At 49.0% G+C, this 24,568-nt stretch overlaps 1 protein-coding gene across 1 annotated transcript in view; it reads right to left on the reverse strand.

Annotated features, from left to right (window-relative positions):
• PLCL1 (phospholipase C like 1 (inactive)) overlaps positions 1–24,568 on the reverse strand; it is a 109,989-nt gene that overhangs the window by 5,213 nt on the left and 80,208 nt on the right. The window contains 5 exon segments of the mRNA XM_088534727.1: positions 10,305–10,414; positions 11,869–11,944; positions 16,291–16,494; positions 17,793–18,094; positions 18,097–20,263. Of these exon segments, the coding sequence (XP_088390853.1) occupies positions 10,305–10,414; positions 11,869–11,944; positions 16,291–16,494; positions 17,793–18,094; positions 18,097–20,212 (2,808 nt within the window). The 5' untranslated portion in view covers positions 20,213–20,263.

The following is a 24,568-nucleotide window of genomic DNA, read 5'->3' on the forward strand; positions in this document are numbered from 1 at the left end:
AAGGCTGTTTAAAAAAGCAGGAATCTGGATACTTGCCCCTCTGCAGAGCCCTTTCCGGCCCCAGTTTGATCCCATGCTCAGCAGGTTCCAGTGTATTAATCAAGCACTTTCCAGAGGATTTGGGATAGACTTCTGCAATTACAGGAGGTGTTCAGCTACCACAGCAAAGGGAACAGGTGATGTCATAAAAATAAAGTAAAACAATAAATAAATAATAGAATAAATAAAAGCATGGATTTTGAACACCAGGATATGTTGTCCAGAGGGGTTGTGAAGTGTCCATCCTTGAAGAAGCTCAAAACTCCTTGGGACACACTCCTGGACAACCTGCTCCAGAGGATCCTGCTTGAGCAGGGCAGTGGGATCACATGATCTCCAGAGGTCCCTTAAAGATCAATAAATTGATCCCAACTTGCAACACTGATTAAATCTAGATCTCGATCACAGCTCTGGTCTAATGCCTGACCATGGCCACAAGCAAATTAATATACTGTCAACCCCTCGTGCCAGGAGGCTGCCTCGTTTCCTGCAATTAAGGTCCTACTCTAAATGTCTGGATTTGAGACAGTGATTAAACAGATCTCCTAACGCATTCAGAATTGGTTTGGCTAATTTGAGAGGTTAGTGACTGTTCCTTGTACAGATAAGCAGCCATCCCAGAGCACAGAGGAGTCCAGTGCGCAGCCTCCACGCTGCTGCAGCACCCTTTGAATTACCCACAGCAATCTTTGCCTCCTTTTCCAGCTGTTGGGGAGGTGCAATGACATTGCTGGATCCTGACATTACCCTAGGCAAGGCTCAACACCCCCATTAATATCTTCTTCTGCACGACGCAGACAAAAACAGACTTTGAAGGCGGGCTGAGAAGCGGAAATCGGCCAAACAGCTCTGTGATATAAGCAGAACCTCAAAGAAAACCAGGCAATTAGCAAAAGAGCAAACCTTAGGGAAACAGATTCTGGCTGCTGGCCTTCCCAGTGAGAGCATTTCGCTCCCTGCGCAGCCATGGCAACCTTGAGGGACGGTGCGTATCTGCAATTCCCTCGTAGGATTTTATTTCATTAAAATCAAGGCGAAAGGCACGTGCGGCCGGCTCTCCGCGGAGCAGCCAAGTGCCCTCCCCGGCCCTCCTGGCCCTAGACCAGCGTTTGAGAAGGAATCAAGATCAAGCATTTCCTCGAGTAACTAAGTGGAAAAAGCAATCATCCTGTAGCATTCCCTACTGATCTATAAACAGAGCTCTGCTGAAATCCATGGGCTCTCACAAATCAATGGCACTACACAGCTACTAATCTACTCCCTCAAACTGGCATTTTTCTCATAAAAAAAAAGTGGGCTTTTGCTTTCATTTTTTAAAACGCCTCTTGTTTCTCTCTCATCTGGGTATTCAGATTAAATTACCTTATATCAGGCTGTCAAGAGCAATGAAAGTGGACACTGCTCGCCCATAACTGTGCTGCAGCAGGAATCCACCGTCAGAAATAATGGCATTAATTCAGCGCTAGCAACGGGCCGAGCAGTTCAGCTCTCGGTGCGTCTCAGCGGCACTGCAGCCAGCAGCCAGTCTGCAGCAAAGGCACAAAGAGATGGGCTCTCACTGTCAGCCCCTCGTGCCAGGAGGCTGCCTCGTTTCCAGTGATAGGTCTGAGATCAAAGGGTGGGTTGGAAGCCCAGGAGTGCATGAGTCAATACAAAGACGAGCCCATATTGCTGGAGAAATTGTGCCGTTATTTATTTTCAGTGCATGGCCATGGAATGGAAATCAAAACCGTATGGCCAAGCATTTGTCAGTCTCAGACTTTTCCAGTCTCAGAACCCCATTCTCCCACTACATCAGCACCAGCTGGTAACTCCAGGAAAGGCCAGAGAGCAGCAGGAAAGACAAAAAAAAAAAAAAAAAGGATGAAAATGAGGCAGAAAGGGCATTTTCATTGCATTTCATTTTTTTCTGAGCAGAAGGACCAATTGCAGGAAAAGATACACCTTGCAGGTCGCAGAAACCCCCGGGCAAGGCCAGCCACGAGCCAAGGGACTGGCTGGGGTGAGCCAGCCCTCCTTGGCTGCCCCTGCCCGCGGCAGCGCTCCGAGCGGGACACGCCGCGTCCACAATGCAAACGTTGACAGCGAAACACCTACCAAGCGCATCAGAAACTGGGACCTCCTGGGATCTGGTTTGTTCCTTTTTTTGTTTTTTTTTTTCCCTCCCATCACAGGCGCTCCCAGCAGCAACGCACAGGGCTGCGCAATTCAAGTCAGTGAGTGGTGCAGAGCTGGAGAGACCTGTGCACCAGCAGCCGCATTTACCTTGGGAGAATCACACCTTGCAGGTGTGAGATGAAGCACGAAAACGCAGAGGGGTATTTCTATAAGCAGCGAGCTGACCCAGGAGACAGAGAGCTACTGAAACGAGGCCACTGTGAGGGAAGAGGACGCGGAAGGGTCACAAATAAGTGTGACCGAGTGTGGGAGCTTTCCATGAAACATAAAAAGGGAAAGACAAAGCAAACCAAGCACAAAGAAGAACAGCCAAGGAGGGGCACCATACTCTTCATTTACATATTAATTCCTCCCAGACAGAAAAATGACCAAGCAGAATTTCCAACTGGCTGTGATGCCATGCCACAGAAAAAAGAAGCTTGTTAGCAAAATTCAGCTCTGCTTTTAAACATGGTACAGAGGACCCTAGTAGAGTCTCCACATCTCTCAACCTGTGGGGCTTGGAGAGGAGACTATACTGCGGGAATCATGTATCACCTAGAGCAGAAGCACCTTTGGAAGTGGAGGATCCCTCTCCTGATGCTGCTTGGAGCCTTTGAACGAAGCCACCACCTACCTGCAGCTGCCCAGCGGGGCCCAGGGCCGTGCACCCGCCTTCCTCCCCATGGGAGAGTGCAAACCCAGCCCAAAGAACACAGACCCACGGCGCCGGGGCACGGCCTCAAGCATCTCCTGTCTCAAAAAGCAAAGCGTATGATCAATGGCCTCAGATGATGGACCTCAGTTGAATACTGCCCTGCACATCTTGCAGGTTCCCAACAGGAGTGCCGGGTCTGTATCTAGTAAACGAAGGCGACACGGGCATCCAGGGCACGTTGAGGGCAGCTAGCTTTGGGAATGCTCTTTGAAGATACCTGCGTCCCTGTGTTATCCTTTAAAACAGCCTGCAGAAGTCAGAACCAAGACAAAGTTCAGGCGCCTGAAGTTAGGGATCTGAACCCAACTTCCAGTTCCCTTTTGATAGAAGACTGCAAAATTCAGGGAATCTCCTCTTTTGAAACAGCTTTGTAAGGACTCCTTAGTGATCTCTCTCTTGCATGGTCAGTCAGAGGCACTTTTCTGGATTCGTAATGATGTGAAGGGATCCCCATGCTGCCCCAAAGGAGTCCACAGAAATACATGCATTTTTCAGGTGCTTTTCACTGCACCCGACCCAGCTTACTTTCTCTCCATTACTCTCATTGCTAAGGAGAGGGAAGGAATCCCTTTGTTCCACGTAGTTCATGGCTTTCAGTTCACTGTCCAAGCCCTCCCTGGAGATCCATACTGCCAATAACCATATATGCTAACACGGAAGTCTTTACTCAGCAGACTGCTATAGCTGGTGACTCCAGACCATAAAAAAAAACCAATATTGCCACTAAACTAAAGAGGACTTTATTTCTTCAAGCACAGACCTCAGAACGTGTTAGCAGTGTGGATGAACGTTTCTCGTTTTTATATAAGGAGGCAGGAAGGGAAGTTTGGCTGATGGCCGGGGGGCTCCTTCCCGCATGGGATTAGCTTCACTTAGACACCGGTTTCTCCCTCAGAGACATTGGTTTTATAGACGTTGGCACAGGACTTGCACGACAACAGGGGCAGCCAACTTGACAGCGCTTGTGAGCACCCGCAGACAGTACCCGAGCTGCTGACAGCTGTGACGAGCCCAAGATATACCACAGAGGTCGTTCTTCAGAGACGGGCGGTAAACTCTCTTGACAGACCCCGAGGTGTGTGTTCAGATACAGCCTCCACGTGGCAGGGGTGTGCGGCACTCCCACCGGCTGCCCTCCGCGCACGGCCCGTCTCCGACGCCTGCTCCCGGCGCCACGCGCTGCGGCCGCGAGCAGGAGCGCTCCCCGCGGGATGCGGGCGCTGGGGTTGGCACATGCAGCTGTCTTAGCAGCGGAGGAACACGATACTCGGTGTAAAAATCCCCCCTGCAGCGAATCCAGCCTCAGGCAGGGCACTGAAGTGACACCGCTAAGCGCCCGTCTGAGAGGAAAGCTGAGGGCATGTTCCCTGCCTGCATCTCCTTCGCTCTGGAGCAATCACAGCTCCCCGGCTCTGCATGGAGAGACAAGGGATGCTGATTCACAGTGACACGGAACAACTTGAAACACGAGGCACCCGAAACAGCCCGGCAGGCACGGCCAGCCCCAGCGCCGTGCGCGCCGGGGAAGCAACAGCCAGCGTCGGACGGGCACAAGGTGGGCACGGCAGAAACAACTCAGTCATAAAGCGCATTTCCTAAAGAGTGGAGGTTAAAACATAACTGGAAGCATTTAAAAATGTATCGTGCCTTTTCAATAATAAATGCTGCTGCAACTGAGTCTCTCTTCTCATGTATTATTTAAGGCACATTAGCAATCCTCCAGGTTGTGCAGAGAGATAACTGAAGTTTTCTCAACAACAGACGGGCCCTGAGTTGATACAGACAAATCTCACCAACAAGCACAAAGGAAAACACATCCGTGGTCATCTCCATACATGGAAAATGCCGCACTGCTTAGCCCATAGCCCTGGAGAGAAGGGAGCTCCTTGGAGCTGGTGCGACAACCCGCGCGAGGGCCCGGGGCGCCCACTGTTTGGGAAGGGGCTCGCTGGCTGCAGGCCGGGAGCCCGGGAACGCTCCGTCCCCGCGCGCCCTGCCACGGCACGCCGCTCCCCAGGGGGCAGAGAGGCAGCAGGGCACCTGCCTTCCATGTTAATGCAGCTACTGATGGATAAAAGCAAAAAAAAAAAAAAAAAAAAAACAGGATAAAAAGTGTGATGTTCTGCTGAAACTTACGCTTTCGCTACAGCCCTTTGAACTCATCTGAATTGAGGTTGTGTCAGAGCTGCAACAAAGAAAGATCCCGACTTCCACATCGTGCGGGTGCCACTGGATAACGGCGGCGCCGAGCACGGCAGCTCCGCGATCCACGGCGAGACGGAAAGGGCCCCGTGCCAGGGAAGGGGACGGGAGCTGCTGAACTCCCACGTGCACCATCGCCGCCTTCCCTGAGGCACGGGAGAGGACACTGACCCCCTTTCCACACCGCCAAATCCTCCGGCAGCGGGGACCAGCTGCCCACGGTATCCCGCTCAGCCTTTATTGGGGGTTTGTCTAACCATTACACTTTGCAAACTTGCCTCTTGCCAGGCACACGTACGTGCAAAAATAGCTCCTTTTCCCCCAAAGATTTGCTCCCTCGAGGAGTTTGCAATCTCCTCCTTGTATCTGCTCAGTCTTTTGAATAACTTCTTCACAGGTGATCACCTAGTTGTTCACTCAGAGAAGCAGCTCTCTGCATTCCCCCATCCTCCCCTGAACTCTCTTAATCACTTTATGGTCACACAGCTTACAGGGCATTCGAGAGCTGGGGAGGTATTGGCGTACTGTAATGAAACGCCAGAAAAAGGGGCTAAGACAAGGTCTCATTGAAGACAAATATCTTTCACTTCTCTAACACTTGCGATCAGCCTGAACCAGGTGAATCTCCAGAACAGCTCTGCATTTCCTCATACATTTCTGGTATCTGTCACCCCAAAAAGCGGGTAGCCCCCGCACTCAGCTGCAGCAGAGCCAGCCTCAGAGTAAAGCACCAGCCACCCCCAAAGGAGCCAAGTCACAACACAGAGCAAGCTTCGAGAGCCAGAAGCAACCACCTGAATGCATCAGCAAATGAAAGGCAAAAAACACGGGGGCTAGCAAGAAGAAAAGGCATTTTACTCTGTGAAAAGGCATTTCCTCTAGGAAAAAGATGTTCTAGGTAACAACATGCAAAATAGATTTTCTAGGGAGATCTGCAGACAGACAGACATGGATCACCTACGGGGTCAGCATTTAAATGCAAACACAAGTTCTGCAAGCTGCACAAACTGCTCTTGCTGGACTATCCAGCCACTGTCACAAGGCGACAGCAAATCACAAGAATTTGTTGCTAAGCCACCATAATTTATTTTTCATCTATTTTTCAGTTTCGGAGACTGAGCATCGAAGTACTTAGGTTCACAGAGCTATGCTGCAAAAGGAGGGATGGAAGATAGGAGGATACTTTCAGGAGGGAAAAACAGCCCAATAGTCACACGTAAGGACAGAAACAAGCGGCATGATGCAGCACGGTGGCATTACAGGTCATCACAAATTCACCATGCTCTTATTTAAGAGCTACATACTGTAAAGTGCCCTGAAAATCCTTTGGCAGTAACTACCTGACACGGAGCAGCACATATTGCTAGTTGCACTGCACTGCATAAAACGATCCTGCTAATGCCAGGTTGCTCTGCTGCCCACTCTGCAGCAGGCCAAGCAGCAAAGCCACGGCCCCTGCCTAACAGCAGGGAAGAGGGCTGATGTGAGGACACGCCAGTAAATCCTACCTGCAAGATCATCTCACGGTACTGCAAAGCATCCTTCAAGAACGCTCCCATCAGAGCTTATTATTACAATCCTTAAATTAAGGCCACCAATGGAGCTAGTTTTCACCAGGATGGGCAGCATTTCTGTGTGCCATACCATTGCTCACAGGGATATTTTTGAATTGTTTAGTAATCATTGGTCAGAAATTCTGCTTTTCTCCCTAAAGAAAAATTACGCCTTGTGACAATGCTAACTTCAGTTCAGTTTAAGTGACACCAGGCAAGCACAGGCTGCCTGCCTGCCAGCATCTGTCAGAAACCTGGTTTTACCTCTCCAAACAGCCTCCTTTTGGCAGGAGGTGCACCTGGGACTCTGCCACCCAAGGAAGAGCTCTGGGTGCTGCAGGTCTCCCCAGCAATGGGAGAGCGACTGCCCCACTGCCACAAATGACTGTGATGAAGGAACAGCTCCATTTGTGGTCGTCCTCCTCCAGAACTGTCTTTTGTGCACAGTTTCATCGCAGGAAAACGCTTCTCCCAGAGATAGTATCAATCACACCCACATCATAGGAGCTTCCTCCTCTGCTCCCTCGATACCTGCGGAGACACTCGCGTGGCAGCAGTGGAAGCCAAACGAAGCCCAGCGAGGAAGGCCGCAGCTCGCCCGTCTGCGTGCCCGGCTGAAGAGACAGCAGTGTTAATTACTCCCTCCAAGAGGGAATCGCATTAGCGGTTTAATAATTGCATGCCTTCTGCATTCAGCAACTTCCCTCTGCACACATCTAATCAGCATTAATTTAAGTGCAGGGTAATTAGTGGATGCACTGATGGACAGGTGATGAAGCGATCCCTGGAAATTTAACCACTTGATGTCCTGCGTGCAAAAAGGAGCAGCGTGCCCTGATGCTGGGAACTACGGTGAGAAAAAACACTCTTTGGCAGCAGCAATGAAATCTTATCATGAGCAGCAGCACAATATTAAAAAAAAGCATAAATACATTTTAGTGCAGAGAACGGATTCAGACATTTGGGTCTCTTTCCTTCTCAAGGAGGAGAGCAGAAGAGGGTCAGGCCCTCCCAAGGAGTGACTCCTCAAGGAGCAGCAAGGCCCAACACCGCTCCTGGCCACAGGCATCCTCAGGAGATTTTACATGCAACAACCTCTCCTCTCTTTGCATTTTACAGGCACTCAAACAAATACCAAACTGGAAACAGTCAAAAAAGCTGTGGTGAAAGGGGCCAAGTGTGAAAGCAAGATGAACACGAGAATGTGACTCTTCTGTCCGCTGTGTTTACTTTGTGCACTTGCATATTGCTGACCGGATGCCTGACATTATTCTCTGCCGTGGTGCCAAATTAGATGATGTGACATTTTAATAATATGCCTCAATGTCATTAACTTGTTAGATTGCCACTATAAGCCGCCGCTATAACTGTCAGTTATAAAGCCCCTGCTTTCACTAACATTTTTATGTTCTAGCAAATACTTTGGCCTTCTCCTGGGTATTATTAATATGCAATTAAGTTTATATTAAAAAGGAAAAATATAACATATTATTTTGATTCATTTCCATTAAGCACCTCACAGAAGCACCCCTGAGCATTTTAAAACATGAATGCCCCCAGCTATAATTTTTATAAAATACACTTTAATCTTCAGCTCTATAACTATTTAATGGTTTTGTCAGGAGCAATTTTTCATTACAGGCTCTCTCTGTATTCGAAGCTTACCTATTTCAATGAATATTTATAAATAAATACATTTATTAAATATGCCTTTGCTTCGCGAGCCTAGGAAAAGGCTATTAATCACCCGACAGCAGGAGCACCAAGCAGTACCTGCTACTGCTCGTGGGCACCGCACACAACGCTGCAGGCAAGGGTGCCTGTCGCCGCACGACGCGGCGGCACCCGCGCGCACAAGGGCGTGCTCTCCCACACTTGCTTTGCTCCCCTCTCTCCCACCTCTTTTACTTTAAAGCAGCTGATGTCACAGGCTGTATCTTCTATTCTTACACCACTGTTTCCACCACCATTTAGTGGAATATACTGGTAGGGATGCTCCACGGCCCAACTGGACAGGCGGAGGACTCCGGCGGGCTGCAGCCAGCAAACAGGGTTGTCATTGGCTGCACCACTGACATTCAGTGCTTTCTAAGGGAAAAAAGAGCTAAAAAATAACAACCAACTATCTCATATCAGACATACAGATGCTGCCGAACATCAAGGCTGAACTGGGCTCAAGTCAGAACGAGAAGGTGCTTCCCATGGATTTATACCAGGGGTAGTCACCACAGGCACTGCTACCATTCTAAAGAACACTCAACCTACCTTCCCTGTAGAAGAACGAGAAGAAGTTGTGGCTTAATAATGAAACATGTCAGTTATTCCCTGACCTTGATTAAATGTTGATAACGCTCGGTTAAAATCTACAGCGTGTGCAGGGCAGCAATTACATTCCATGGGAAACGCTCCCCTGAGGCTCCTCTCGTACCTTCAGTAGTCACAGGTCACCGTCGGGGGACTGAGCTTCTCGCCTGACAAGCAGCTAAATATTTAGAAGTTCAGAGTAACTGCAGTCCCATGCAGAGGGGCTCCGAGCGCGAGGCACTTATGTTGCCTGCAAGGCTGAAGCTGTTTGTATTAACGCCCATCGCCGCCCCGCGCTCCCCGGGCTCCCCGTGCCCTCCTCAGCCCGCACGCGGCTCCCCCACCTGCTCTCCGGCTCATGTGTTTTGCTAGGCTGGAGCTACGTCCACCGCCGAGTTCTATGTTTACGCATGCATTTCATGAGGAAACTCATAGGAATTCAGCTCTCCTCAGCTGGCTTGCTTGGGAACGGGCAGCAGGGAGTAGGAATCACGGAGCAGAGCGGGATCCAGCAGAGCAGGGTGGGAAACAAGGTTGGAAACTGGGTGCCAGCTGAGGGCCAACCCCTTGAGGGCTTGGCCCCGGGGCCGAGCAAACGCAGATCTTGGCCCTCCTGCCTGCCTGGGCAGCACCAGGCTCTGCCCTTGGCGCCTTTGGCCACCCCCGGGCCGCTGGGCCAGAGGCAGGTACGCGGCCAGCTGCGCCTCGCCAGCACAGGGCGGCAGCTAGAGCCTTGTGGGCAGAGGGCCTACCCAGATCCCCTGGCACGGGCATTTCCACCCTCCTCCTCCCAGATTTTCAATGGAGCTCTGCTTTGGAAACACATCCCAGACACCTGGTCAGCAGCTACACTCTGCCGTGGTTTTCCTGACAGCCTTCCGAGCAGCTGCTGTCCTGGGGAACAGCAAACACCAAATCCCCTTCAAACGGACTCTGTTCAGCGGGCTCCTCTGAAGGCCCAGAGCCAGCCAAAAGCAACTACCTGGCACCAGATGTGTATGGTTTAAGTCACTTCCACCCGAGGCTTCATGACCTTGGACAGGCCCCACGCGAGGCGCGGGGGGCAGAGCAGGCAGCCGAAGCCAGGTCTCTGCACACAAACCACCAGCCCATCTCTCGGCAGGACCTTCCTCAGGCCTGGGCAGGCTCCCCTGGGCAGCTTTCGACTGGAGGGCTTGGTTAGAAAGATCTGACAAATCTCCATAAGAGGGAGTCGTTTATAGGTCCAATTAAAACAAAACGTTGCTTTAATGTTAGTAAGACAGTACCAACAGGTGAGCCGAAAGAGCAAAAGTTTTATAGAGTTAACCCATGGCATTTTCTCTGCTTACCTTCAGCACCGTGATATTCCAGGCAAAACTTTCGATGGCTTTGCTTAGCTTCCTGCCCTTCAAGCCTTCCTTCGCGCCGAGGTTATGCAGCTCTTCATGGAACTCCATCCCTGGGAAGCGGAGCCGTGCGTGAGCCGCGAGCAGCCCCAGAGCCCTCGCGGCGCCCCGCGCCCGCCCTGGGAACGGCCCGCGGCTGCTCAGCAAAGCCCGGGAATCACTGCTTGCTGTTGCAGGGTTCTGTGGCAAAAGCCTGCAAATCTTTAGCTGGAAACGGGAATCCTGGAAATCCGGGATCAAATAAAAACCTTTATGAGTCCGATTAGCCCAACAGCCCTGGAAGGCTCGCCCAGTGTATGCAAACACTCGCGCGAGGCTGCAGTGGGTGAGGAGGTGGTTGCCTAGGTTCCCTTCAGCTGTGCTTTACCAAGGCCAAAGCTGCACCAGATCACTCCCAAGCAGCTAGGGCCACTCAGGCAAATAAGCTGAGGTCAAGCCCAAGCTGTTCCAGGGTTATCCCTCCTCTAATGCACTAAGATAAATGTCTCTTTCCTAAGGAAAAAAGAGAACAGACTTGAGAAATCGATCTTCATGGTGGGGCTTGCATGGTGCTGGGAACCCTGCGCACACTCCTGGCACGCGCGGCCGGGCTCTGCTCCAAATCCCGACACCTGGGGATCGCAGCCAGCCCCAGGGCTGCCTCCAGAGACCCCAGTGCAGAGGGCTGGGCCAGGTCCCAGCCCGCTCCTGCACCACATCGGAACTCAGCTAAACGCTACTGCTGAAACCGCTTTCAGATTTCCTCTAATTAAAACGATGAACTAAAGAGCTCACTACAAAGCATCGGTTTCATTCATTATTTACATTTAATAGAAGCAAATGGCTGTGGCCTGTGTTGCTTGCCAAATCTGAAAATGCTTATTAAAAACGGCAGCATTTGTGCTTGTTATGGTCTCGCAAGAGGATGCCCACAAACCAGCCCTGCATGCAGCAGCGTGTGCATTCCTGACCTGAGCGGCTCGCTGCGGGTTACAGAAAGTGCAGCCATACAAACGTACCCATTAAAACAGATCTAAATCAGCAATGCAGCCCCTAAATAAATACACTGCATGAATTTATTCTGCGTGGTTTCTGACATGCACAAACTGATATATTTAGCTGCAGAGACCTGGGCTGGCCACTTCCCAAACCTCTTCCCATTCCACTAGTGCGTGCAAGTCCATCCCAGGGCTGCCCCAGGACCACGTAACTGGCTTATTTGAGCACACGTGCTTTGGCTTGGGCCTGTGGAACTTGTATCTATAACACACATCAACACAGCTTTAAGTATGATGCAAGACAATTATCTTGGCACCAGTTTCCAAGCTCTGAAATAAACCTCCATGGGAAAGTCAGTCAAGGCGAAGGGCAGGGGAAGCAGGTAGCACCACGGGCTTCAGGGGCTTTGCCTGCTGTGCATGTAAGGGGACAACTGGCAGCAAATAGAGCTCAAAGGGGCTGCAAGCTGTGAGAAGGCCGCAGCCCATTTCTCCCTTCCACGGAGAGCAGCACGGCACAGACAGGTTACCTGCTTTCTGACACTGCACAATCTTGTCATGAGTGATGTCTGCTGTTTCAATAAGCAACTTGCTCTCCTGGATCATCTGTCAGAGAACAAATGGAAAACAAGGGCATTAGTAGACTTCCCGCATCATCGACGCCATGGAAGGGCATCGCAAGGCAGCACGGCGAAGCCTGGTCCCTCCTCTGCATCAGATCTCCCAGGTCGTGGAGTGACAGATGCTCAGGAAATGTTTTGCTTCCAAAGCTGCAGAACAGCTGTTTGACCCTGCTGTAAATAACATGAAGGAAACAGAAGTGGTTGCAGGAGAAAACAGAGTTAGTAAGGAAAAAAAAAGAAAAAGAGAGAGAGAGAAAACCTGTGACATTGAACCCTTCCTAATCAGTCATTTTCTTTAAATGAAATAAACATAGTCCTCAACATAAGTGGTTATCAAAAATGTAACCAAGTCATAAATACATTGATTTCAAGAAGCATCGAAGCCTTTGCTTAGCTTTGGGCACTATAGTGGTTCAAACAGCTACAGTATTTTTCAAGCTTCTCCTTGCAGGAATTCAGACCCAGACGCAATGGCTTTATCAAAAACTACCCTGCATGAGCATCAGGAGAGGATTTACAGAACAGCAAAACTGACACAGGGCTTGCGAGGCTCGAGTCCCGGGAGCAGGTGTCACGTTGAACACGCTAATGGTGGCGAGGAACATGAGACTTCATCCACATGTGCTGATCTTTCCCAGAAAACAGATCATTTCATCGAAATATTCCCATGGAATGCTGAAAACAGGACACCTAGGCTTGGCTCATCTTACCCACCATTAAAATCATGGGGACTTCTCCCAAAGACCTGGCTGGGAAGGGCTGCTGCAGACCCAGTGGCGCTCTGCTCTGTGGGCACCGAGACCAGTTTTGCAGAAAGTACGCTCTCAAATAAATAAACACATAAATAAATGTGACTGAAGCTTAAAGCCTTTGGTTTTTCACTCCCGGTAAGTCAACAGGAATATTTCTTGCACACAAAAAAAACGTTGTTTAGTCACAGAATCAATACAAATAGCCAAAAAAAAAGTCATTTCTTTTTACTTTACTGAACTCCTGCACGAGAAACCAATTTTGTTCTTTTGTTATGAACTATCCTGCCAACCGAAAAGGGGAAGGGGAATTAGCACAGCAGTCTCTCACCCAAAAAAAAAGAAAAAAGACAAAAAGGCAGGAAAAACTCCTGGTGGCAAATTAAAGCACGGCTCCTGCCGGGAAGATAAATGATACGGAAGGGGAAAATTCAAAGAGCCTCCTCATAAATATTCCAGCCAAGCCACTAGGCATGTGCTGGCAGGGCTGGTGACAGGCAGGGCTGCCTGTCCGGGAGAGGGGAGCACTGCTGCTCACCCACACGCTGGGCTCCTGCTGTCCCGGGGCTCCCGAGAACGGTGCCGTCCGCCCGGAGCGCTCAGGAGCGCTCAGCACCCCTTACCCGCACAGACTGCCAGGGAAGCGCATAAAGCTAACCCCAAATTCTGATTTCTCATATTTTTGCTTAGAAGTATTTCTGGGGAAATTTAAAGCAGCTGTGCTTAAAGAAGGAGAATTATAGAAGGAGGAAAATGGAAACAAAAAGCTGCTTTGCCAGCGTAGGTCCCATTTTGGATACAAAGCTCTTGAAATCAGACTGTAATTCAACACGAACGCCCATGCACTGGGCTCTGCCTGACGTCAGCTGAGCATCGCACTCGCTCGGCGGTGAATGTTGTGCTCCGCGATACCCCTTGTCTTCGGCTCAGAGCACTGTGAAAAATGTCCCTCTGGGGAGGACACTGTCCCTGCTGAAATATGGATTTCACTGGAAAAGTTTACTAAAATCTGCTCCATCATTTTGCATATGCGTAAAAAGGGAAAATTAATTTTCTCCGAGGGAATAAATATCCATCCTGCCTGCCCAACGACACAGAGTCCCAACAGGAGCGTGTTCGGAGCAGGAGGGCAGGCAGAGGGGGCAGCACCTCTCCGACATCCCCATTCGCCCGCCTCCACCAGCCTCCAATGTCTCTCCCAAACGCGCTAAAAAATCATTTCCCTGTCCAACCTTTCTGCACTTCTCATTACTGGAGATTCAAAAACATCTAAAGAATTATATGGACGCTTGTGGAGCTCCTTTTATTTTTATAGAAATACTTCTGTATGCCCAGGAGATTTGGGCAGAAACAAGAACATTTATTACCAGTTGTTCGTTGCTTTGAATTTTCAAATGATTCAGCCATCCAGTCTTGGAGGAAAAATCATGGTGAACCAACCACTGCCAAGCAAAGTGCACAAGCACCGCTAAGTTAATACGTGCCTGCATCAGCAAATTAATATACCATGCAGACCGAGAAACCACAATCTGTTTCTGAGCGATTCTCAACCAAAAAAATTCTACTTCGCAGTGTAAGTGCTTGCACTGAATAACTCAGCCATCTGTCACTCCCAGCTGGGCCCTGTCCCTTTTGTCCTTTCCAGAGGCCTCCTCCCTTGGGGCCGCCGGGGAGCCCCATTGCATGGACTGCAGAGCGGGGCACCGCAGCCAGGCCTTGAAAGCCATTAGGGTTCCTTAAGCGGAGCACGTTAATTCCTTCTCTGATAGGGGCTCTCTCTTTCTCTCTCTCTCTCAAAAAAACAAAATAAAGCCCGAACCCAATGGTAAAATTAATTGTCCAAGACAAAACAAAGCGGTTGCTGTCTCGCGCAGCTGCCCGTGAAGCCGGGCCCTCGGGAACAGACCCTGCCCTGTCCTCGAGGCCGTGGGGACAGGCCTCGCAGCATTCGTGCCACCACTCGCCTCAGCCGTCAGCGCGCTCTGGGCCCCCTTCGTAACACTGGAAGAAGTTACACTTTTCTTGAAAAAAAAAAAGACGTTCTGATGGTGGTATCTAGTGAGTGGGGAAAACACACAATGGTAGTTTTCATCAGAGATTACTTTCCAAGCAGAGTTTTTAAGCCTGCGAAATCCGCGATGCTTCCCGAGATGAGGGGAAAGGCTGGGCTGGCCCTTGAGCTTCGGCGCGCTGCGCCCAGGCAGCAAGGCAGGCCCTGCCTTGGCCACCACAGTTCTGCTGTGAAAGGCAGTAAGAAATAGAGTCCATCGGGGCAAGAGGGAGGCTATTTGTCAAGCTGCTCTCAGACCTCTTCCCCCAAAAAGCACTCTGGGGTGAACAGGCATTCCTGGAGTTAAGGAGATGCGCAAGTGCGCCGATCCAGTTCTTTGAAGTCACATTTATCAACAGCTTAACAGGTTGAACTGTGGCACACCACATCTTTAAAAACCATACCCAAGACATCTTATATTGTATTCCATATAGCTACTGAGTCTTCCTTCCTGGATGAAAGCACAAAAAATGATCCCTTTCTCCTTAAACTGCTGCTTCTCCTTCTGTTCTCAAGTATTCTTGCAGGCTCCCTGAAGCTTCTGGCTTGTGCTGCACAACCATTTCCTTATTAAGAAGAATTGGGCCCTGGATCTCTACAAACCCCACAAAGGATCCTTACTCAATGTTAAGTCAGCAAATCCCTCCCCGAGGCACAAATGTTGTCTTTTTACACGTCAAGATCGATGCAGACAATTCTTTTTTTTTTTAATACAGAAAAGACAAAAGAGATTTCCTCAAACCAACCTTCACCCAGGTTTCTTCTCTTCCCAGTTGCTGACTCTGAACCTCCCGCCTCTTCTCCATCAGAGACAAAAATGACCGTAGATGTTACTTAAAAGTAGTTACACAATGTTTTACAAATGTTCTCGCCTGCATCTGAAAAACGCCTTTCACCTACTGAAATGAAAAGGCTATTTCCAGAGCACAGGATGGCCTCGAAAGGTCCCGTGCGTACCCTTCGGAGCAGATAACCCGCCACAGTCATTCCGGTGCGTCTGCGTAAGTGGCCTTCCAAACACAAAGAGCTTCCTTATTTTTGTGGTAATCTGCTGTCTCTGGCAAACATCATACCGCGTAACAACTCAATCTAAAAAACAGCCAAACCTAAAACACGGTGAACAGGATTTTTACGTCTTCATCCTGCTGTTGCCACAGCTGATATTTTATTACCAAAACTTAATTACCTTCTACCAGGACTGAACTATCTTGGGAGGAACCTGAAGGTTATTTCGGAGTATTTTCGGTATTTTTATCTTTAAATCTCTCAATGCCTCCCCTTTCTCCCTAGTCTGTTTTGCCTTGGAAAGTGCACTGTAACAGCAACACACCAAATCTGGAAAGGAGGAGTGCCTCTGCAGACTGAGCATCACCCACCCTTCGTGCTGCTTCGAGGTCTCCGGAAGCAACGTGACGGCCCCAAAGCTACTCCCCACTTTGTGTGTCACCACGAGAAGCTGCTGCACTGACTGCAGCGCACGCTGCAAGCTGCGCCCGCCGCGCACAGCTGGGCAAGGCAAGAGGCACCTACCAGGTCGTAGGCGGCCAGGACCTTCTTCTGCACGTCGGGCACGGCGCCCAGGGGCTCCAGGTGGGGAAAGGCATCCTTCATGCAGAGCGTGACGGAGGGCAGGTTGTCGGCGCCCACGAGCCGCGAGGACAGCGTGAGGATGCACTGCTTCAGGCTGGCGATGGGCGGGAGCCCGCACAGCTCCTTCACCGACACCACTGCGTTCTGCGGGAGGCAAGAGACACCCTGAGCGCGTCCCCGCTGCCGTGGCGCCCCGCTTCCGCGCGCGGGCTTCCTGGCCATCGGAACGGCCTCCTCAGCACCTGGGGGGTTCAGGAGCAAGCCGTGCTTCGGGCTGGCTATGCGCCTAACACAGCACTGCTGGGATCAAGGAATGCTTCAGGACTAAGGGGTGACTCGTGAGGAGCAGAGGAAAGAAAAGGGGCCGTCTCCCTCCTCATGACTTGTGGAACATTTCTGCCTCAGCAGGGACAAGGTTTGGTCTCCAGTGTATTAACCAACCTGCCTAAAACACCATTTCTCCAGCGTGCAGTTCCCAATTGCTTTGGAAGCAATAATCAGCCATTATCCTCCTCTGGCAAGAACAAGTCTGACAGACCTCGGATTTCCCGTGGGAAAGGCAAGCAGGAAAAAACACTCTCTTTCCAGCCCCGCATTAGCACATCATAGAGCAGCAGAAACACTCCTTCCCTGTCAGAGGTCACGTGTAAGAAAATCAATATTGGATACACGGGTCGGACCAAACTAACACGACAGAATTTACTTATCATCCAAGTCAGTGGGCTTGGGGATGACTTTCCTTTGAAATTTAGCTTTGGTTGAGTCATACTATGAGCACATATGTATTTTGTGCATGCTAAGCCACAGGACATCAGATAATGCCCAAACCAATAATCGAGGCTTTCTCCATTAATCAAACAGATTAGCCCAAAGTTAAACCCAATGACTGTGTCTTCCAGAAAGCATTCCTGAGAATGGAGCTCTCCTACAGAAACATGGCCCGGGAGGCCAGTGAATGCTATTTTTGAGCCTGATTCAACAAGGACTTTCTTTCATACAGTTCATGTACCTAACTCTGACCTAGACAGAAGGTGGAGTCAGAGGTTCAGACTTACCAGGCCCGCGGGGAAAGAAAGTCTGGGAAGAGTTTTCCATTCTTAAAAATATGCTAAGGACAGTCCTTTGGGAGACATTTAAAACTTATGTCATTGTGTAAACTTTCCCAGCTGCCAACATTTAATTTGCTTTAGACTCTGTCCAGAAAAGTGGGGTCAGTCAAGTTTTATGCATTTTTCTCCTGTTTTCAAGAGAGGGAAGTGCGTTGTTTCTGTAGCTTTACCAAGGAGACAGCTATGGTTGATTGCAGCTACTTATGCAGGAAAATTCACTGTTTGGTGCTGCTCAGCTTTGTTTCTAGGCAGCCCCCGGTACTGGACTGACCATTACTGAACCCATGGCTGGTCCTGCCGGCACCGAGCACGCGTGCGGCCAAAGCATCGTACCTGCACGTTCTCCCTCAGGTCCGTGGCCTCTCGCAGCGGGTGCACGGCCAGCTTGAAGACGTCGTCGATGGTCTTGAGGCCAGTGCTCCTCAGCATGGTGTACTCCCTGGCCTTCTTCCCGATGCGCACTGAGAGGCTGCGCTTCTGGGCCTTCCCGCCGCCGCCGCGGCTGGTCAGCGCAATGTGGACAAACAGCGTCACGTGCTCCATGATGTCTCCGACGAACGAGCGCAGCGGGATGTGCCTGTAGCCCGGCTGCAAGCACTCCAGCGGGAGGGTGTACTGGCCGATGAACTCGTCCCGATGTAGTCGTCGTCCAGCACAACGAAGCGGATCATGGCAAGCTCCGGTAGGTTGATCTGGAACTCAAAGCTCTCATCAAAAATGGGGTTATCGCTGTTCTGCTGAACAGTTTTAGTTCTTTGCTCCGTACAGTCCGCAGGAATGCCATGGATTTCTATGCAGACATAGGGGTCTATCACATCGCCCTTTGCGCATGCCCCCTTGGGCTTGGGGAAGTTTTGCCCGCTGATGATCTTGACGTGCAGGACTTGCGGAGAGACGCCAGGGACGATGCCCTTTGTGTTGGCGCTGAAGTAGGAGACCTCTTCGCGCATCACGGAGGGCCTGAGCACGTACCCGCACCCGCCGTTCTGCAGAAACCAGCCGGTGTGCAGGTCCATCATGGGCCCGGGCGTCTGATAGTTCATGGCCACTATCTGGCAACCGCAGTTCCAAAAATCTTGAGGGTTCAAGTTACTGGAGTCTATTCTCATAGCACTCGGGTACACCCTGGACAAAAATTTTTTATTGTAGTTGACAAAGTCTTCAGGGTATTCGTTTGCAAGCCGGTTGGCTTCTGCCTCACTGAAGGAACAGATTTCCCAGTAATTCTGGCTTTTCATAGATGTCTCAAAGTCTTTGTACTGAACGGATTTGCATACGGACACCAAGTCGGACAACTCTCTGCAGAGCCAGATGAGCTTTGGCTCCCTCGACAAGTCCTCTGACAGTCTCCGGGAGATTTCAGCCTCTTCATCTTCATCTGTGACTTCTCCTTCTAATATATCCTGATCACAGGGCAGCTTTTTCCCCTTCACGATGATCTTCATTTTCAGTTTCTCGGGCGACGGCAGGTAGGCGTCCGAGGGCAGAGGTGCTTCTGTGTAGAGCTGGCTTCCGAAGACCCTCTTCATGTGCTGAACCATCACTTTCTGCTGCGGTAGCGAGCAGTGGTTCCCCAGGCAGAGGATGAGGGGGTACTCTGAGGCAAAGAAGGCCAGTTTGTTTATCACCTCGATCACGTTGCGGAAGGCGAGCGGCGCCGTCATGTTGCTGCGGTTGCAAACGACGGGCTCGTTATCGGGGCCGTCGCAGACGTCCAGCTCGATACTGCGGCAGTTCATCTTCAGAGCTCTGACGTAGCCGTTGATGTCGGCCGGTCCTCTGAGCTGGTCCTCTATCAGGTACGTGTTGTGGGATGCGTTGATGTAGTAATGAGACAAAGGCTGCGACATGTCTTGGACAACTCTTTTGTGTTCCGGGTCGAAAATATCACATTCTGGGGACAACAAATACTGAGTAAAGCCATCAATTGCAAGAAATCCTTTTAACCGCCCTTCTTGAGAAAGTTCATACCTGCGTATAATATCTAGACACATTTCTTCTGTTATATGAGTCACTCCCTGCTCAGCCTCTAAAAACAGCATGAGGTCATTGGCGTCTAGATACTCTTTGTTTTTAGATATCTGCACAAGTAAGAAATAGACTTCAGGTCTGGTGCAAAGTTCACTGAATGCTTCACAAAATTCCTCTTTCGTTACTCGCGTTGTCAGTTTTTCTTTGCTCTTCTGAATCTCCTTAAATTTTAATCTAATCTTTGCTTCCTTTAGGGTGGGGTTGAGCCTTTTTATTAGTTCCACAGATGTATCTTCTAACATGATGCCATTGCCGTCAACATCTGCTGCTTCAAATACAGTTTTTAGCCACGCAAACCGCGGGGTGTTATGGCTGCCTTCTATCAAATCCAGAGCTTGTTTACTACGAGAAACCAAGTACCTTAATCCCGAAACCCAAATGTTGGCCACATCGGCTGAATGAGCAACCAAGTCAAGGGACTCGTAGTTCTCACCGTGGATCACCGAGAGCGCGCAGTCCTCCGAAATCTGGTCCGCAAGCCCGTTATTCCTGAAGGTTTCTGTGTTCTTCCCCAGCCTGATTTCTTTTATAGCAGAAATATCAAGCTTAGCTTTGTCAAGGTCCTTCTTGGAAGGCTCCCAGCGAAGAGCCTGCAGGTCAGGATCCAGAGTAAAAAAACGGTTATAAATCCGGGAATTTGGACGAACTTTCTTCAGTTCGCAGCCAGCCTGCATGAAGCTGATACAGTCACTAGCGCTGCTTATTTTCTTCTCTGATGGCATGCTGCTAAAGGACACTGTTTTCTTTCTTCCACATTTTTGGTTTGCAGGATCCTGTGGAGTAAATACATGGAAAAAAAAAAAGAGGGAAAAGAACTAGTAAGTTTTCTTTGGCCTTTCCAGTACATAAATAATGGAGGGGATATGTTTGTGTCAAATAATTCATGTTTTTCTGAACCACAAAATGCAACATATTGCCCTTTTCCACAACTCGGTTCCCTACTGAGCCATAAAACACAACCATCAATAAGCCAGCCGGGAAGCCCTGGGCCCCCATCTTTGGGCCTTGCTTTCTACCTGCTCTGAAGAAAACGCCGAGGCAGCTACACGCGACTCCTCAGCCACTCGCAGCTGCGGAGAAACCCAGGTGCCTCGGCTTCTGCCAATAAATTACAACCCTCTGAGCTCCTTGCACTAAAAGATTTCTCATTCAACTGACACAGCACATTCTGCTGACAGGAGGAATCACTTCAGCCATTTATCAGAGGACTTATTGTGGGAATTAAAGCTAAAGGAAAGGGAGAAAGTCAATGAAGCCAGCGGCTTGGATCAGCTAATTTTTTAATTACGATTTTCTACTAAAACGTCCTGTTCCTGCATTACCATACTGCTTTTTAATACAGCCGTGGCCATGAAAATCTTCAGGCAATGGCTACTAATGAATATAAACGAGTGCGGCCAATACCCCACGGCTTCCAACAAACAGAGCCTTTTCTTTCTTGTTTCTTTAGCTTTAACGCAGCAATATGTAAAGCACCATGTTTGCATTTTGATGGTAATTTCCACTTTAAACACCACACTTGGACTCTTGCAGAACACTTGAAGTTCCAAAAATCAACCAGAAACCCTGGATTCCCCCCAGCGACAGCTAGAGCATCCCGAGCCTTTGGTGCTACGGCAGTACTGTAATAATAGAGAGTCTGTCTCAAGAGCTCCTGACTGAATCAAGAGATTATACAAAAAGGTAGGTTTTCACTTAAAATAGAGAGGCAATATTTGCTGTGTGACTCACTAATTTGCTTCTGCAGAAAGAAACAAAATGCATTTATTTTCAGTTCAGAGATGACTGTACTTTTTGATGAAAATGAACCATGGAACCCAGCAGCTGTTTTTCTAATATCCAGGTGATAAGGACAACTGGCCTTGTGGGGAATTGCCAGAAGTTTAATATTCACTCTCAACCTCTCAGGGATTTGGAGGAAACCGGATTATCCTCTGCATTCTCTTTCTCCACTTTTATCTTTGATGGGGACTTCTGTTTTGTACTCAGTGACAGATAAGGAACAGCACCATTTTACAACTGTAATTCATCTCTTGGTAGGAGTTTCCCAAATATTTTTAATCACTTGATTAAATTTCAAGTTTAATCCACAAAACTAATTGCCTAAAATGAGCAAGATTTCAGTGCTACTGATAAGATTATTTTGCAGCAACAAAAAACCCTATTCAATCTGCTCCGTCACATACAGAAACGCTGCAGATTGCAATGACTAACTGATCTTATTTCTGGATTAGGCGCTTCCATCACAGGTTCTTTAGCACAGGAACATTTTATTACACAAGTATATAATAATTATATTGGTATATAATTATATAATGTAAATAGATAATTATACAATATAGTAATTATATAACATTATAATCAACAGGAGCCCTTACAGAGCTGCAGGGCTCTTCAAAAGGAGATGAAATTCTCTATCGATGCCCAGAGCTGAACTTGCTAAGTCCAATTAAGGTCCATTTCCCCCAAAAACAATTTACATTTACATTGTTGAGTATCAGTGTTAGCAGAAGAGAAGCCTTGCTCTGAACTTCACCATTTCTTGTGAACTTAACACTGAAAAATCATTCACAAGCAGCTTAATCCGTCCTCACAAATGGGCTGCAATAAGCACTGCATCTGAAAAAGTATCTGTGCCACGAGCACCAGATCAGTCTTAACTGCCCAAGTGATTACAGATTTTTTTCCAGGGAAATCTAATTAGCTCCACAGGTTTTACCACAAAGGAGGGCTGGAGTATAAGGACACATATCCTGATCTTTTGGGACACTTCAGGGATGTACAGAATCTCAGACCCTGAAATTCCTTAAGGTTTACTATCTGGTTTACAATAAAAGGTGACACTAATGGCGCTCAAAACACATGCCAACACGTCGATAAATGATGAAGGAATTTTTCCACAAGTAGGCAGATTCAACGGGGAGGCTTCTAGAAGCCCCCCAAGGGCCTGCAGAGGGCTGGGTTCAGGCCAGGCGGCAGCCCCATCTCACGCACCCGCGAGGGCTGGTCCGTCTCATCACTGACCTAACCAAGAGCTTCACCCTGCACCCTTGCCATCAGTTGTTATAACTTGTTATCAGTTGCCTTGTTATCAGCTTCTCGGCAGGTTTCTGAGGGAAGAGGAAAACACAGCCCCAGCGAAGACAAAAACGGAGCGTTCCCGAGACGCCGAGCAGCTCCCCCTGGAACTGCTCACCTGGAGGCAGGATTGCAACGGCCTGTGGTACCTTCCCCTCTGCCACCAAAAAGGCTTTTTCAAGTATGGGAGCGGAGGCTGGAGGAAGCTGATTTAAAGAGAGGAAGAGGAGTCGGGGATCCTTAAGAAATACAGATGAAACAAAATGATTTCCTGCTCAAGAATTGCCTTACCAAAAAAAAAAAAAAAAAATCACTAGCCTTGCCAAACATACTCAATTTTGCCTTGGAGAAAATTTGCCCTTGCTGATAAATGAGAGCAAAAGGAAAAAGCAGCAGCGTATAAAGCTTCCACCTAGAAACACTTCCCTGAGCAAAGCCTGTGCAATGCAAGAGCAGTCCACGTTCCGGTGTGCGATGCTGAAGTTGCTCTTTCAGCTAGAATCCTGTATGATATTCCCACATATACATGCACAAGGTGCCCCTGTATGAGCCTACGGAAACTCTATCCGATTAAGAAGGTTTTTCACAGCTCCTCGCTGCTCCCCTCGCACCCTGGCTGCTCTGGGGCTGTCCCAGGAGCCTCGGACACCTCCCCGAGGCGGAGGAGACCGAAATTCCCAGCAACTCCCCAGCCGCGTCACAGCAAAAGGTGTGCAGAGTCCACCTGGTTAACGCTCTTCCACAGCATAAGTACCCGGCGTAGGTATCGTATTCCATCAATCCACTGTATTTATTTATTATTTTTACATTTAAATAGTATTTTTCTTTTAAAAATACATAATTAAATGAAAACCCTCCGCCAAACATAACTAGGTGGTCTGGTATTACAGCGCTGCAGATTGCAAGGCATGGGGCCCCGAAAGAGGATGACCAGTTTAATTGCATTCTGAATCTTACAATGACCCTCCTGGAATAAATGTGTAATCCAATAAGCCAGCCAAATCTCCAAGGTTTAATCATGTTATTTTAAGCCCTTTTTCATCAACTTAAATTATGCTTTCATTAATCACATTTTATGCCCATGGAGCTCATCCCCCAATCCTGAAATTTAGCAGCGAGGTTCCACAAATCAATAGAACAAGATAATCAAACTATTATAATGGAAATATTTTTCTAATTCGGATGCCATTCATCAACAAATTATGCCATAAGCCATAAGTCTTAGAAAGAAAAAAAAAAATTGTTTATTTTTAAACACATTGCCCCTCTCTGGACGCAGGAACCCTCGGACAGGCATATCCGGAATGAACGCCCGTACCGGCGCCAGCTGCACTGCCCCCAAGTCAGGGAACATGCAGCTTCCTTGGGGGAAAAAAAAGGCCACTTTTGAGCCCAATTTTCCAGATAATAAAATGTTGCTAATTGGTAGCCATAGGAAAAGCCAGCGTCTATAAATGTGCCATTTTGCTCTATTTTGTCATGTCATTATTTTAATGGAAAACTAAAAACAATAATCAGCTAACAGTAATTTTCGGAAAACCCTGGCATTCCTTAGCTCCAGAGGCCAGCTTTCAGTGTCGGAACTGCATGGAATTTCCCGCGTAAACGCGAACGCGCAGCTTTATCCATTTAGAGGTGCATAAGGGTTTCGTGGGTTCAATTATAATGATGAAGACTTTGGTAATGCATTTAAAAGAGCAGCGGTCTAACCAGGGATGCAGCAGGAAACCTCATTTTTCACCCCCCAGAGACTTTGTCTGTTTTAACTAAGCTCCTGTCTCCGACGCCGAACGTGCCAACTCTTTTACCCGAGCTCCGTTATGCAGGACCGCAAGGGCTCTGCTTCTTGTGCACGCTATTTTGCAGCAGGCTTCCTGCAACTTCTATCCTTTCTTCTCAAAGCCAACCCAAAGCAAACCCCCAAGGCTGGCGAGGCGAGTCTGGCAGCGTGTCGGTACACGCGAGACGGAGCCCACACGCCGCAGCCCGGCAAACCACTA

Source organism: Tinamus guttatus, unplaced genomic scaffold (assembly GCF_059628265.1).
Source record: "Tinamus guttatus ecotype Peru unplaced genomic scaffold, ASM5962826v1 Tinamus_guttatus_pri_ptg000592l, whole genome shotgun sequence".
Lineage (NCBI taxonomy): Eukaryota > Metazoa > Chordata > Aves > Tinamiformes > Tinamidae > Tinamus > Tinamus guttatus.